Genomic DNA, 17038 nt, shown 5'->3' with positions numbered 1-17038 from the left:
TAGAGACTAAAGGAATCGGACGTTAACACATTTTTAGCTACATTTCGTTACACTTGAATTCAAAACGCTAATCATACGTTACTCGACCATTGAAGAGTAGTTTGTCTTGACCTGTGGTAACATTTGTCAAGAAATTAAGTCGACAGCCGACCATGACATGTTCTATATCAAGATATGATAAAAATGGGCTGATTGGTATAGACTAGTACTGCCATGTTTCATCAACACACAGGTAATTGGCCCAATAGAATCCATATATACAGTGGAAACAAATTACTGTCGTGTTCCTCTTTAATTGCCACGTTGTGTCACCATGGGTGGCAATATGGTTTAACTGGCAGGGGTTATTGGTCTTGAGGTGGTATCTCACTGCACTTGGGGCACCGATGCGGCACTGCGGGGTTCATAGATGACTCAACGAATTTAAGAGATAAAGAACGAATTTTCTTCCGTTTTGTTTATGTTGTTGTCTAAGTCATACTTTAACGTCTTACGCAATATCTAAATTATTAAGAGCGAATGTCTGTAAGGGTCAAACAATGGTGGCAGGGGTCAAAAAATAGATTTGGCTCATATTTTGCACAGTGATAGTACTTGGTACACAACCCCTGAAAATAGCTTTCTTTCTGCTCAGAACCTCTCGTTGCCATGGCAACAGGCCAAAGAAGTTTATGGGCCATTTTTCCAGATTTTGGCATGTAAAAACATGAAAATTGACCAACTTTAGGGCACTAATACTGATCAATGCTTTAACTTAACAACAAAAGCAGAATGTGATGATTAGAGCAATGCCTAAACTTGCATTAACTAGCAGTAAAGTCAATCTTCTGTAAAATTTATGGTTATGGGCAACCTGAATACAATACACTGTTTTCACGTTGTGAAAAAACTGAAATTTTGCCCAACTTTGAAGCACTGAAAGTCCGTAAGTGTAAAGATTTTTCGCTTGCAATTCACACCGAATTATAACCCACTAAAGAGCTATTAGACAAATGCTTGCAAAGTTTGGGTTCTTGTTTTGTTGCTACGCAATCGTCCTTCAAAGTGGGTCAATTTTCATGATTTCGATAATATGTCATTATATGCCATCTTTGCACAATCATCACTTCCAAACCAAACTTGTCCTGTTATTGAAATTTATATGGAGAATAAACCAATATATTGTCTATGAAGTGCATGCTTGTAAACGTTGGGTTCTTGTTTTGTTGCTCCGCAATTGTCCTTTAAAGTGGGTCAATTTTGATGATTTTGACAAAATGTCACTTTGTGCTATTTTCTAACTATTGTACGCTCCAAACCACACGTGTTCTGTAATTGGAATTTACTTGAAAGGTAAACCAATATACCGGCTATGAAATGCATACTTGTAAAGACTAAATTCTTGTTTTCTTGCTACGCAATTGTCCTTTAAAGTGGGTCAATTTTCATGATTTTGAAGATATGTCATTTAGTAACATCTTTGCACAATCATAACTTCCAAACCAAACTTGTTCTGTAATTGAAATTTACTTGGAATATAAACCAATATATTGTTTATCAAAGGCATGCTTGTAAAGTCTGGGTTCTTGTTTTGTTGGTACACAATTGTCCTTTAATATAGGTCAATTTTCATGATTGTGCTAATAAGTAATTTTCATTTGTGCAATCATTGCACAATCATAACTTCTGAACCAAACTTGTTCTGTAATTAAAATTTACAAGGGATATAAACCAATATATTGTCTATCAAACGCATGCTTGCACATTTCAGGTCCTTGTATTCTAGCAGAGTATATACATGTCTGAAGTAGGTCGCATTTAACACTTCTCCACAAATCTTGTTGTCGAAAACAGTTACTGTAATAAACATGCCACTGTCTATGTTTTTATAGAGACAATATAACAATGCGCAAACACAAAATGACCATAAAGAAAACAAAAACATTTGTAGGGATTCTACGAAAAGTCGTGCTCATCTTCAATTTCACTGATCACCCTTTCCTTCAGGGGTCATCCAGTGGCATAAACACATGTTTTACTGATACCGTAAGGCTCTTACGTATGCCGCGGGATTAGCCATGCATGGGAGGGTGTGTAAGATGCATCCACTTAGAACTTCCAAACATTCTGATAGCTCTGCAGCTAGATACGCACGCTACGTATATACTTGTGTATGACTACAGTCTACAGTCTTATGTTTGCGTCCCACAGTATGGACCCTTTGAAGACTTAACTTGTTTCCACATTTGAACAAATATCCCCAATCTCAGGGTGTCTTTCTATATATAGTAGCTTACATATAAGACAAACATACATGTTGGTCAACTACTGCAATGTCTGTGGACTAGGGCTGAGTATCGGTACAGCGTACCGGTACAAAACCGTTTTTTCTCATTGGACCGGTCCAGAAAAAAACGGACCTGAAAAAATTAGGTGGACCGGATGTTGGACCGATTAGAAAATGAACAGATTATTTCACCAGGCATTCACACGTTTTGGCGCTTGCAGGTGGAAGAAAATAACAAGAGAGATGTAGAGTAGAGTTTATTGTAATTTCTACCAAGTTTTACAGCCAATCGTATAGGTGCAGTTTGCGTTGTAGGATTTTAAAAGGCCAGTATAAGTCTAATACTCCACCAAACAGATTTCTTTGTAGTGAAATAAACTATTAGTATGAGTCATACTGTATCAGGTCCAGGTTCAGGTCCGGACCTAAAGCTAATCCTCTGGACCTGAACCGGACCTGTACCTGGATTTTCTGTACCGGTACCCAGCCCTACTGTGGACCATACTCATTTTGAGCAAGGGCAGGAACTTGGGTACTCTTAAGGTTTTTCCACAAATGCTGACTGCACCATGTGTCAAAACTGTTGTCAAAAACAATTTTTTTTATAAATGCAGAGTACGACCTACTTATTGGGATGTGTACATACTCTGCTAGAATACAAGAACCCCAACTGTGCATAATCATGCATTTGGTAGACAATATATTGGTTTATCATTCAAGTAGCTTTCAGTTACATAACAAGTCATGGTTCGGAAGTTATGATTGTGCAAGGATTGCACAAATGAAAATTACATATTAGCACAATCATGAAAATTGACCTATATTAAAGGACAATTGTGTACCAACAAAACAAGAACCCAGACTTCACAAGCGTGCCTTTGATAAACAATATATTGGTTTATATTCCAAGTAAATTTCAATTACAGAACAAGTTTGGTTTGGAAGTTATGATTGTGCAAAGATGTTACTAAATGACATATCTTCAAAATCATGAAAATTGACCCACTTTAAAGGACAATTGCGTAGCAAGAAAACAAGAATTTAGTCTTTAAAAGTATGCATTTCATAGCCGGTATATTGGTTTACCTTTCAAGTAAATTCCAATTACAGAACACGTGTGGTTTGGAGCGTACAATAGTTAGAAAATAGCACAAAGTGACATTTTGTCAAAATCATCAAAATTGACCCACTTTAAAGGACAATTGCGGAGCAACAAAACAAGAACCCAACGTTTACAAGCATGCACTTCATAGACAATATATTGGTTTATTCTCCATATAAATTTCAATAACAGGACAAGTTTGGCTTGGAAGTGATGATTGTGCAAAGATGGCATATAATGACATATTATCGAAATCATGAAAATTGACCCACTTTGAAGGACGATTGCGTAGCAACAAAACAAGAACCCAAACTTTGCAAGCATTTGTCTAATAGCTCTTTAGTGGGTTATTATTTGGTGTGAATTGCAAGCGAAAAATCTTTACACTTACGGACTTTCAGTGCTTCAAAGTTGGGCAAAATTTCAGTTTTTTCACAACGTGAAAACAGTGTATTGTATTCAGGTTGCCCATAACCATAGATTTTACAGAAGATTGACTTTACTGCTATTTAATGCAAGTTTAGGCATTGCTCTAATCATCACATTCTGCTTTTGTTGTTAAGTTAAAGCATTGATCAGCATTAGTGCCCTTAAGTTGGTCAATTTTCATGTTTTTTACATGCCAAAATCTGGAAAAATGGCCCATAAACTTCTTTGGCCTGTTGCCATGGCAACGAGAGGTTCTGAGCAGAAAGAAAGCTATTTTCAGGGGTTGTGTACCAAGTACTATCACTGTGCAAAATATGAGCCAAATCTATTTTTTGACCCCTGCCACCATTGTTTGACCCTTACAGACATTCGCTCTTAAAAATCGCGAAAATAACGAAACAGTGCCACGGTGAACGAACCCCGCAGTGCCGCACAGGTACCCCAAGTGCAGTGAGAGTCCACCTTTAGCTAGAATAAAAACGTATCCATACGTATCCATATGGATATGGCTTTGAGGCCCAAATGCTGAACCCTTTCCCCCACGCAATTCAGGTGAAAATGGGGTACTTTGGATCAATTTGCATGCACTTCTCAGAAGGGTATAATTACCTAGCCTTTAGACCTTTGAATAGCAACCCAACTGAAGATGGGAGTTCTCATAACTATTGGACTAAATTAAGACACTATTAGATAGCTAGAGAGAGGAAGACCTTCTTCTACCGTCAGAAGAAGATGGAGGGTTTTTACAGCTAAATTTAAACCTGTTTCCGGCTATGATTTCCTGAATATTCGGTTATCAAAAGGAACGATTTTCGTGATGCTACGAAACAGATTGATTTTCAAGCCAAGATCCGGACGTCTTGTAGCTAAAGTTCTACATGTATCCCTGTATAAGTTCATCAGGTTGGCAATTATTCACATAGTAAGGTTCTTTAGGCACAACCAAGGAGTAACTTACGTCCAACGTTTCGATGTCTATCAGACACCATCATCAGAGTAGATATAAGTAGCAGCAAGAAGGAGTTTCCGGTCATTCTACCCTGATGATAGTGTCTGATATACATCGAAACGTTGACGTAAGCTAATCCTTGGTTGTGCCTAAAGAACCGTACTATAGGAAAGTTCTACATGTAGTCTCGTAACAGGTCAAGTTGGTGTATTTGGTATTTCGGGTGGGGATACACCAGTCTTCTAGTAGCATATTTATAGAGTTTTTTTTCTGCCCAAGTCCTAAACATGTAGTCTCGTTCCAGGTCACGGCGCAGGCCACGTGCATGACGCTGGCGGTGCTGAGTCTGGACCGGTTCTGGGCTATCGTCAAACCCTTCCAGACCCCCTGGTTCCGAACACCTGTAGGCGTGGGTATTACAACAGCCATCATCTGGATAGGTGAGTACAAGGTCATCTCTATGAGGCGTTAACCCTCAAGCACCCGACCTTTTTTTGCGACTAAAATGACCGAGTGGGGTCCAAACGGACCCCAAAATGTTTTGTTCATAAAATGACAGTTCCAATTCCTATCGGTCATCATTGTACATACATTGCTTCGTCAATGTAAGAGGAATATTTTGACATGTTAAAGTGTTGCAAATTCCAGCTCATCATCATAATTTATGCAAAAGATCAGAGGGACCACGTTTTGCACTAAACCTATTCTGACCAGAGAGGGGAATTTTGAGGCCCTCAGCAAGGTTTAGGTCGCATAACTCATGAATGGCTAGTGCTAAAGCTACAAAACTTTGTGATATTATATTAGTTTTACATATTTATCATCCTCTGAAAGTTTGGTAGTGATACGATAAGTAATTAAGGAGTTAGTGTCAAAAGTTTGTTTTAAAAACTGCACTTTTTTGCTGGCGTCCTTTTGGACCCCAGACGGACTGAACACGGACTTTCTTGATAATTTCAGTTGTCAGAATAGTAGCTTTTTGCCTTTTGACAAGAAAACTTGCATCAGGACATGGCGTAAATAAAATGAAAGTCTCAGATTTTGTCATTGGTAATGTTATGTCTGTTTTGTGGGTAATTGCATTCATGAATGTTCTGTCTTTTGTTCAACAGATTTTTTTCCTAATATCATTAATGTGTTCCCCAATGTTCGTTCCTGTTGTCCCTTCCTATCGCCTTCTTCATGGATGATATATCTGTATTGCGGGTGATCGCATCCATAAACGTTCACGTCTGTCTTTCCTCAATATAGATTTTCTCTAACTGTCATGAACCCGGGACTGGTACGGCCGTAAGTTCTTCTGCATGGAGGCGGAGCTGCGGCTTCCTACGGTACTGCAGCAAAACTTCATTTATTTCCTAACTGTCATGAATGTGTTCCCCAAGGTTCGTTCCTGTTGTCCCTCCCCATTGCCTTCTTCATGGAGGTCTCTGAGCGAGACTGGTACGGCCGCAAGTTCTTCTGTATAGAGGCCGAGCTGCGGCTTCCTACGGTACTGCAGCAAAACTTCAATGTCTTTCCTAACTATCAGAAATGTGTTCCTCAAGGTTCGTTACTGTTTTCTCTCCCCATTCTTCATGGAGGTGTCTGAGCGGGACTGGTACGGCCGCAAGTTCTTCTGCATGGAGGCCGAGCTGCGGCTTCCTACGGTACTGCTGCAAAACTTGCAATTTGTCTTTCTTAACTCTCATGAATGTGTTCCCCAAGATTCGTTTCTGCTGTCTCTTCCCATCGCCTTCTTCGTGGAGGTCTCTGAGCGAGACTGGTACGGCCGCAAGTTCTTCTGCATTGAGGCCGAGCTGCGGCTTCCTACGGTACTGCAGCAAAACTTCATTTATTTTTCTAACTGTCATGAATGTGTTGCCCAAGGTTCGTTCCTGCTGTCCCTCCCCATCGCCTTCTTCATGGAGGTGTCAGAGCGAGCGAGGCTGGATATGTCTGTATTGTATTCTGAGGTACTGCAGCAATATACATTATTTTTTTCTAACTGCCATGAATGTGTTCCCCAAGGTTAGTTCCTGCTGTCCCTCCCCATCGCCTTCTTCATGGAGGTCTCTGAGCGGGATTGGTACGGCCGCAAGTTCTTCTGCATGGAGGCCGAGCTGCGGCTTCCTACGGTACTGCTGCAAAACTTGCAATTTGTCTTTCTTAACTCTCATGAATGTGTTCCTCAAGGTTCGTTCCTGTTGTCCCTCCTCATCGCCTTCTTCATGGAGGTCTCTGAGCGGGACTGGTACGGCCGCAAGTTCTTCTGCATGGAGGCCGAGCTGCGGCTTCCTACGGTACTGCAGCAAAAGTTCATTTATTTTTCTAACTGCCATGAATGTGTTCCTCAAGGTTCGTTCCTGTTGTCCCTCCCCATCGCCTTCTTCATGGAAGTCTCGGAGCAGGACTGGTACGGCCGTAAGTTCTTCTGCATGGAGGAGTTCCCATCGGAGGATGAGTACCGGGTCTACATCATCTACACCGTCCTGATCAGCTACGTCATCCCCCTGACCACCAGCGTGGTGAGCCACTGCCTCATTCTCCGTTACCTGGCAACCATGGCCGGAAACACGTCAGTCGCGCAGCAGCACGTCCTGGCCAGGAAAAAGCGGGTGAGAGGAGTATGAGTTTTTATTAATCATTTATCGTCACAAGCACAAATCATGTTGTGAAACTCATTACAAGTCACGTTATTCCCTGCCTTAACAAAAGTGAATTATTTCAAGACTGTAGTTAATAAATGTTTTCTAAATTCTCCTAAAGATTGCAATCAATCGATCAAAAAATCATCAATTGACATTTATTGTACATTCATGCCTATAAGGGAGAAGTACTGTTTGTCTGTTGTTGGGCGTTTCTTTTTGTATCATTTCGATTGGCCATTGACCTACATGCCCCAGAAAGTCTGCTATTGAGGCTAACATGAATGCTTATCATACAGGGTTTGTCCAAGCGTATCAAAGAATAGAATCTATGACCAAAAACAAAATCTATGACATCTTCCCTACAGGTGACGCGTATGGTGGCCACAGTTGTGATCCTGTTCGCCCTGTGCTGGGCCCCGAACCACGCTGCGAACCTCTGGTGGTCCTTCAAACGGGCGGACCTGTCCGGCGGGTTCGGTCCCGTGGTCATGTGGCTCAAGATCGCCGCCCTGTGCCTCAGGTTGTGCATCTTGCGAACTTGCATTACAGTACTGGTGTTAATTGATATTTGCATAGAAATCCCAATTGATGAATCAGATGTACAGTGTTTTGTATTTCTCTTCTCGTGCAATATTGACGTGCAATACTTTAAAGTGCAATATGATAATTATCCTTTACCTTATTAGTTTTTAATCTTATTTTAAACAACATTGCGACAATTTCTCACTTTTAAACCTTGTATACCGTGTTGTAGTGTGCGTGATAATTGTAAATATTCACCGCAATTCAGTCATACTATAGTGACTGTAAGTGTGATGTCTTGTTTGTAATTTCTATGTCTCTATGTCAAATAAACCATTCATTCATTCATTCAGCTACGCCAACTCCTGCGTCAACCCCTTCGTCTATGGCATCATGGGGGACAGCTTCAGGAAGGCCTTCAACAAGTCGTTCCGAGAGGGGAACTCCTACACGGCGGGCTCGGCCGTCGGACCCAGGATGGCCAAAAACACGAAGGAGGAGATCGGTATGAATGAATAGATCAAGTTTATTGCAAATTCTTGCCCTTGGGCTAATTGCAGTTAACATAAAAGATTCAAACAGTGTGATATACAATATCACAAGTGTCTACTTTAGTCTAAAACTAGTAAAAGCTAACTCTTGGTCCTGGGCTATTGGGTTCGACTCCTTTTTTGAAGACAGTGGAAGACGAAAGATCCCACTTTTTCTATTATGTGTGGGTTTTGTGATGTTATAAGGAGAATTGTTTTCTTTTTGTCAGTGAATGTGAGGAAGTTTGGATGGAATTTGATGGCCTGAATGAATGAATGAATTCAATGAATGAATGAATGAATTTTATCAATGATCTTTATTTGCATGTTCTTGCCCACATGGGCTAAATGCAGTTATTCAACAGTATTACATGGAATACTAGAGACTAGATACTATTACAAGTAGTGTTACAAGAAAGCAGTTGGATAAACAAAACATCATGGAGCAATGCTATACTATTGTTTACAAGCCTCTTCTATTATTGCTCAACAATCGCACAGGGTACAATGTATGGCAATCAATAACAACTAATGGCTATATACAGACAATAGTACTACGAGGCTATATACAGAACAACAAAATATTATCGATAACAGTACAGTCATGTATGATTGATCTGGTCTGAGACTCGCAGTTGGAATACATTATAAAGAAACTGACCTACGTAGACGGATATATGAGTTGAACATGAGAGCAATACATGGAAAATATCGTTCGGTGTACCAGTGAGAGAGATGTGTTGTTTGGTTCTAATATTCTTGAACAATGCTTCTCTAACAAAACCGATTACTCCTTGTCGGCCACCTGCCGGAAAACTCCTGTTTTGGTCACCTAGTTTATGTAAAAAAAACATGTTGGTCGCCCAAGGCTTCCTTTGAAGAAACGTATTGAGCCAAAAACTGGCCTAGAGGACTCGGGACTTCTCATTGCGATGAAAACAGACTGTTCTGGAGGTCAGACTTTACTTGCTGCACCTCAAAAAAGAGGATGAACTAGAGTTCGGGGACCACATACCTCCATGAAATATTTATTGCTTTTTTGTGGATGGTATGTATGTTTATAGTCGGTTGTATTTGAGACTAATGGTTATAAATGTTATGGGAAAGTAGTGGTGTATTTATAGGGGGGATTTCTGATATTATTACATCGATTATAACGACAGATACGGCGCCCAAAATCACATCGATTCGAGCTTTTATCACAGCCCACCAACACAACAAGTATGAAACCAATCCATCCAGCCGTTCTTGAGTAATCTTGTACACAGACAGAGACACATATCAGAAAATATAACCTCCATGACATTTCATGGAGGTAACTACTGTGCCAACTGTTACAAATATTTCAAACAGTCCTAAGCAGACATAAATAAAACTACTGGGGGTTCCCCAAACAGCTGTCACCTCACTATCTGCTTGCAGCTAAGCCCATTAACAAACACATACAGCACGATGCCTGTACCAATATATCTCAAATATAGGGGTGATTTCTGATATTATTACATCAATTATAACGATAGATACGGCTCCCAAGATCTCATCGATTCGAGCTTTCATCACACCCCACCAACACAACAAGTATGAAACCAATCCATCCAGCCGTTCTTGAGTAATCATCTACACAGACAGAGACACATAACAGAAAATATAACCTCCATTCCATGACATTTCATGGAGGTAATAATAATGATGATGATGCTTCTCTCTCTTTATTGTAGGTATGATGAAGTTGGGGCTAGGGGCCGGGGAAACCGGCGTGGATAAGCTCACTCCCGTGAGTTCTGGTCCGAACGGCGAGATCAACATAGAAGATAATCAGGTGTAAGACGAATGTATTACATCAATGGTCCTGGTTACTCCCTGTAAAGGTGGACTCTCATGGCACTTAGGGCACCGGTGCGGCACTGCGGGGTTTGTAGATGACTCAACGAGTTTCAGAGATAAAAACGAATTTTCTTGTTTTCTTGTGTATTTTGTTGTCTTCTAAGTCACACTTTTAACTATTACATAATGTCTAAATTATAAAAAAAAAAAAAAACAGTGCCAGTGAACGGACCCCGCAGTGCCGCACTGGTGCCCCAAGTGCAGTGAGAGTCCACCTTTCCTGTCAGGTGGTATCTCACTACACTTGGGGTACCGGTGCGGCACTGCGGGGTTCGAAAAATTACATAACGAATTTCAGAGATAAAGAACAAATTTTCTTGCGTTTCGTGTATTTTGCTGTCTTCTAAAAAGTCATACTTTTACGTATTACGTCATTTCTAAACTTTTAATACAACAGTGCCGCAGTGAATGAAAAACACAGTGCCGCGCCGCACCAGTGCCCCAAGTGCAGTGAGATACCTCTTTTAGGCCCATATTAATACCATTTCAAACCGGGGCCCTGCCAGGCAGCTTTCGAGAACGAAAAAGTATTATATATAAAGGCCATGAGCTACACAAAATGTAAAGAGAATAGTCTTTTACTTAAGAAAATCGCAATTGACGAATGTGGACGAAAACTATATATATCTCATGTTCTGGACATGCTAAGGTCGAGATTTTATGGCTTTATATCGCTCTTGGGCCAGAGAGTAAGTGATATAGTTTGGGACAACAAGCGATTTATTTTAAAACTGCAGGGGCCATTCGTATTTCAGGCTTTCAATCAGGGGTTGAGGCATCGTTGAGGCTTAACTAATTTTGCCAATCAGCGGGCAACTTGCAAAATTAATGGGGAAAGTTTATGATTCAGATACATTTCATGATAGGACCCTCAAACACGCGGCAGATGAAACTGAAAAGTAGACATATTTCAATCGGTATCAATTATGCAAATAAAGGCCTAATTTGCATAGTTTATCGGAAAATATTATACATGTGCCTCCGTAGATTTCATTGATGGGAATTCTTGTAGCGTTTGTAAGTGAATGACGATGGACATTGTTAGACATAGGCCACGCAAATCAGGGCTTTGATTACCTGATTTACCAAGAAATGATACAAGCCTTTTGTGCTTCGATAGGACGTTTATACTTTAAACAACGTAATATCATTTGGGTTATTCATTGATATGATTGATGCAAATAAGGCCTTATTTGCCATTCATGATATGTCATTCGGAAAGGTAAACCTCATTTGGCGAAGGTATAAGGTCGTGGAACTCTAGTTTACAATTGTTTACTGTCTAGCATCTCTACCTCATTTGTTTTCTCTACCTCATTTGTTTTGAAGCAGTATGGTTACGTAACCGTCGTATTTACACAATATATGTCTTATTATATATAGAATACAACACGGTGTATTCCGCATCACCCTTCGGCCGTCGGGCGATCCGACCCGCGGTCGGGCTGGTACCAATGTTCCACCGTCCGAATCAGGTACTCGAATTGCTAACCGTGCCGTATTCGGCCCGTTCGAAATGGTTCGATTTACTCGAAGGAAACCTGTCTGATACGCCTTTCAAACCTGTGTGATATGGAAGTTGTGGCCCGGTCCGGAACACGTCCCGTATCGAACGTTTTCGCGTCACAGGTATGGCATAAAAGGTCTCACGACCTAGGTGATTCGTCTTGACACAATGATATACTTGATGAACTTTCAGTCAATCTTCCATTCATTCATCTGCCAGTAGCTATCTATTCGCATTTGCTATACCATTAGACATCTTAGTTCCCTCACGATTTTTGTACTTGTAACGTTATATAAGAATATTCTAATCAAGATTTATTTGTGTACTTTTATCAAGATCTGCTCGCACGTTTAGATATATTATTTATCGCACTTTCAAGTTAAAACATTTTTTGTAAGAGACTGTGATTAAACTTTTGTTAGCCTGGTCACCATTCTTCTCTGCCGCTCTAGGAGTGTTTTACCTGGCCCAGCCTGCTAAGCATCGGTCAGTACATGTTTTTCTTAGCGTACGTTTTTAGCTTGACGTCTCATCTGAGTTTTCATCACCGTGAAATTAAACTGACCACGTAATAATTTCCCGTCGTGCGAAAATGAAATGAAGTAGACGGGCCGGCTACACTCTTACTACCGTAGAGATAGCAGCGAGCTCGACGGTGTTGTGGTTACCAGGCTAACTTATAGCTATTTGTTCGTAAATACTTTCAGAATATATTTCTAAATCTTACATGTATTAAGGAGCCCATGCAACACATAGATACATTTCTAAGTAGTGGTGCGTACCTAAAGGCCGGACTTGGACCTAAAAATGTTTAGGTCCAAGTCCAAAAAAAACCCTAAATGTCCGGACTCAAGTCCGGGCTTGCAAAAAGCTATCTGTCATTTATATTGAATTTTCTTGTTCTAAACCATCTAAAACCCTCCATAGACAGTGAAAAAAAGACAAAAAACATTTCGTGTTTACACTGGCTGTATATAATTTGCATGTATTTTTCACATTGCATTTCAGTTCATGCTAGCATGCAATTTATATGCACCATCCCCCCTCCCCCTCAAAAAAGAAAAAATTCTAGCGCACATGATACGCAATGATGGGTTCAGGTCCGGACTTATAAGTCCAGACCTGAACCTGAACTGCTGGACTTGAATCCGGACCTGAACCTGAATATGAGTTTAGGTACACACCACTATTTCTAAGGATATAAATTTTAGTTATTGATTTGTATAAGCCGGATCTGTTTGAACGTTTGTGAAAATTGTTTATTTCTTGGTATTTAAATATTGTATACCCGGTAAACCACCTCTTGGTGTAACACAAGGTTATATTGAAGAGTACAAAGTTGTATATTCGGACGGATTAATTTGACTTAGTGGAAAGGGGACCGTACGTACGTGTCGAGTGTAAAATTTGTTTCAAGTGCCTTGCCTAAGTGCACAATATCAGGACCTATCAGGGATTCAAACTCGGTACCTCCAGGTTCTGAGCCTGCACCCCTAACCACTTGGCCACTGTGCCATCTTGTAGTGGTATCAAACATTTAATAGTTATTATGCGGATACTACCGCAAGTGTATAGACTTTGACAATCAGTACTTGCTAGCACGTTACGAGAGATTTCGTCTAGATTTTTAAAGGAAATTTACAGGTAGTAATTGGATTGTAATTTAAAGAATTGTTGTCACTAAAAATTTTTTTTCACTTTTGTAAATTGTATGCACCTAGTATGTAAATATCGTATCTATGTCACTTTGGACGATGACATTTCTATCAGGGGTCAAAATAAATATTCTGGATTAAAATGTCATGTGTTGTGATTAATCCTACAGTCACTTAGTTTTAATTGAAATTTTTCTTCCGACGGAATAACAAGGGTGTGGTCATCTCTCAAATCAACTCAGTCACTCATAAAAATTTTAACAACAAATTGAGATACGTCAATCTCATGAGGATATATTCTTTGTGCCAAATTTCAACTCATTCTATGAAAAAAGGAGCCCGCTATAAAACAAGTGGCATTAGAACTGGCCTCGTAGTACTTTTTTTCATTTGCCTTACGAATAGATGGGATGAGAGAGATGGATCACGACTCCATTTGAAGTGCTTTATTATTGACCCTTGCGTTGGTGTTATCGGGAAGTAACAGTCATTCATCTTCTGTAGTACTAGTAGACACAGGCCACGCAGGAAATTAGCTATATGCTTCATCTAACTGTTCAATGGCCCATTTTCGCAAGATTAATGATTTCAGCAGGAGGTAGTAGGCCGAGATCTTGGTAAAAAATGGACAGGAAATTGCGAGGAAATTGGCCACACAGGAAACTATCTAATGACGTATTATGTTGAGATTGAGAGTGGAAATTTCCTTTCAGTCTTGGGGTGAGATGACCTAATTAGATGATAGAACGGTGACTGAAGTGAATTGTTGACGTGTTGAAGAACTAGCTCACTGGACAGCTGTTTTTCCACTAATTGTGACAGACAAGTCAGACGATGTGTACATTATTTACAGGTTCCTTTTGATATGGGATGGCCTGATTAGATGATAGAATTCGAACGATGACTGAAGGGAACAATTGAGGTGATAACTAACTAGTTTGTCTAACTGGACAGCCGCTCTTCCACTAATTGTGACAGAGAAGTCAGACGATGTGTACATTATTTACAGGTTCCTTTTGCTATGAGATGGCCTATTTAGATGATAGAATTCGAACGGCGACTGAAGGGAACAATTGAGGTGGTATCTAACTAGTTTGTCTAACTGGACAGCCGCTCTTCCACTAATTGTGACAGAGAAGTCAGACGATGTGTTCATTATTTACAGGTTCCTTTTGCTATGAGATGGCCTATTTACATGATAGAATTCGAACGGCGACTGAAGGGAATTGTTGACGTGATATCTAACTAAATTTATATAGATACAGATACAGATAAATTTAGTTTATCTTACTGGAAAATTGCTCTTCCACTGATTGTGACAGAGAAGTCAGACGATGTGTACAGTATTTACAGGTTCCTTTTGATATGAGATGGCCTAATTAGCTAATAAAACGGTGACTGAAGGGAATTGTTGACGTGATATCTAACTAAATTTAGTTTATCTCACTAGACAGCCGCTCTTCCACTGGTTGTGACAGACAAGTCAGGCGATGTACATGTGTAGAGTATTTACAGGTTCACTGTACGGGAGAACTTCCCCTGGCACTTTCCTGCAAACGCAATGAACAGTGGACCTTCCTGGGGGACTGCAATCCTTTCCGGTAGCGTACATGTTGAGGGAACAACACCACAGGGATCAAACTCAAACCTACACGTCATTCTTTAAGCGTCTAGCTTCAAAGCCTTCAGAAGACGAACGGTCATTGACATCACCGGACAGACACACAGGCAGTCACAGTTACAAAGGGCTAACCCTGCTGATAAAAACAGGGACAATACATGAGGATTTGGACAGGATATACTCATCAATAACAATTTTCTAAGTTCATAAAAGATAGGAATGAAAACAAAAAAGAACATTTATATATACACGGTGTAGGTTGACATACATGTTATTATCTATAATTAAATATATAACATCACTTGTCAACATCATTTTTTGCAATGAGAGGTCAGGGTCTGTATATACACGTGTATGACTATGCGTAAGCTTAAGGGTCGCCTAGGTGTTTCCACAGTTTTCTTTTGAAAGAAGCAGTTGTGGTTTGTTATGCCGTGATACTGCAGTACATGACAAGGCTGCTAGGGGCCCGAAATTGAAATGTTTCTTTGGGCTTTAATAACATTATCATCAAAAGGAACTAGAGTTACAGCAGTTACGAACACACAAACATTATCCAAAACAATATCTCATACTTGAAAAGTGATATTACTTCCCCGGGGTAAAAAAAGTAACATCGTCATCGAAAACTCGCATGCTGTCTTCATATATATTTCCCCTCTAACAAACCCGCGCCTATGTAAGTAACAATGTGTGTCTATGCAAGATAACAAGCTCTGTCAATCACTTTTGTTATCATCATGGACTTGGAAGACCTTTGCCAAAAAGCATGGTATCCTCTTCTAATTTCAATGAATAAATGAATGAATGATAGCATTTATTGTACGCTCATACGTATCGTGATTAAGTGCCTATGGTGACAGGATATCTAATGCAATCTAGGACATAAATATTTGTAATGGTAAGAATATAGCTTAAGGTGGGATTGTTTAATATAGAAACGCAGAAGAAAGATCATTTTAGCATCAACTAGTCATAGATTTAAAGTGCGGAAAATTTCTTATCGTTAAAGTATAAACTGCAATCTAACCACGCAGAAGAAAGATCATTTTAGCATCAACTAATCATAGATTTAAAGTTAAGTGCGGAAAATTTCTTATCGTTAAAGTATAAACTGCAATCTAAAATAAAGAGAGCTTTGTATCTACGTTATTCAAGTTATAAAAAAAAATGACAGATTTTTTGCATGCATGTACGGTTGTGATCATACTCTATCATGAAAGCTGACCCAAATGGCTATAAACCCATAACAATCTTTTACCAACACGCAGACGGGTGAATCAATGATACAATCAAAGGCCAATTGGCTTCTATCCCCGAATGACCATATTGACAGCCGACTATGATGAGTTGACTGTAATGCATGATATATATAGACAAACTCATCCCTGCAACTAGATAAAAACCATTACAGAAATTTCTAAACTTTCTGTCCAACACTGAATTAAAACAGGGACTTACCCTAAATTTGGTCAAACTCCATCGACCTTGTTCACTATAATGTATTGTACCAACACAGACGAACTTTCATGCTTCGAAAAAAAATTTAAATATTGATGTACTCTTTCATTCATTACAAGTACATGGATTATTACATTCAGTTAGCATTGAATGAGTGTGAGCATTGTCAATGTAAGAGAAAAATACATTTTGTTGCGATTCATTAGTGCCGCCTATCATATACTATTGGCACTGCAGGTAGGGTTGCGGTACATATGAAAAATTGCGAGAGAGTACAGACATATTTACTTATCCTGAGTTTCATTGTGATGAAACTTCAGCAATAAATAGTTAAAGCAATGCTACAATGGGGTGGAGCGATATATGCGGCTATTCTTGTATACGATTATCATATAGGATATGTAAATAACTTGACTTTTGGACTAAGAAGCTCACAGAGTCACCAGGGGCAGTTTTGTTGTGGAAGACAAATTGCACCAGAA

The 17038-nt window shown here is 39.7% G+C and overlaps 1 protein-coding gene across 1 annotated transcript in view; it reads left to right on the top strand.

The window, feature by feature from the left end:
* LOC118424970 (somatostatin receptor type 5-like) overlaps positions 1-10253 on the top strand; it is a 28125-nt gene extending 17872 nt beyond the window's left edge. Inside the window, exons 2-8 of the mRNA XM_035833780.1 lie at positions 5051-5186; positions 6132-6293; positions 6454-6560; positions 6762-7343; positions 7742-7896; positions 8252-8403; positions 10147-10253. Of these exons, the coding sequence (XP_035689673.1) occupies positions 5051-5186; positions 6132-6293; positions 6454-6560; positions 6762-7343; positions 7742-7896; positions 8252-8403; positions 10147-10253 (1401 nt within the window). The remainder of the gene's footprint in view (positions 1-5050; positions 5187-6131; positions 6294-6453; positions 6561-6761; positions 7344-7741; positions 7897-8251; positions 8404-10146) is intronic.
* The last annotated feature ends 6785 nt before the right edge of the window (positions 10254-17038 follow it).

The sequence above is a fragment of the Branchiostoma floridae genome, chromosome 10 (assembly GCF_000003815.2).
Source record: "Branchiostoma floridae strain S238N-H82 chromosome 10, Bfl_VNyyK, whole genome shotgun sequence".
NCBI lineage: Eukaryota > Metazoa > Chordata > Leptocardii > Amphioxiformes > Branchiostomatidae > Branchiostoma > Branchiostoma floridae.
This window is presented reverse-complemented; position numbering and strand designations above follow the sequence as displayed.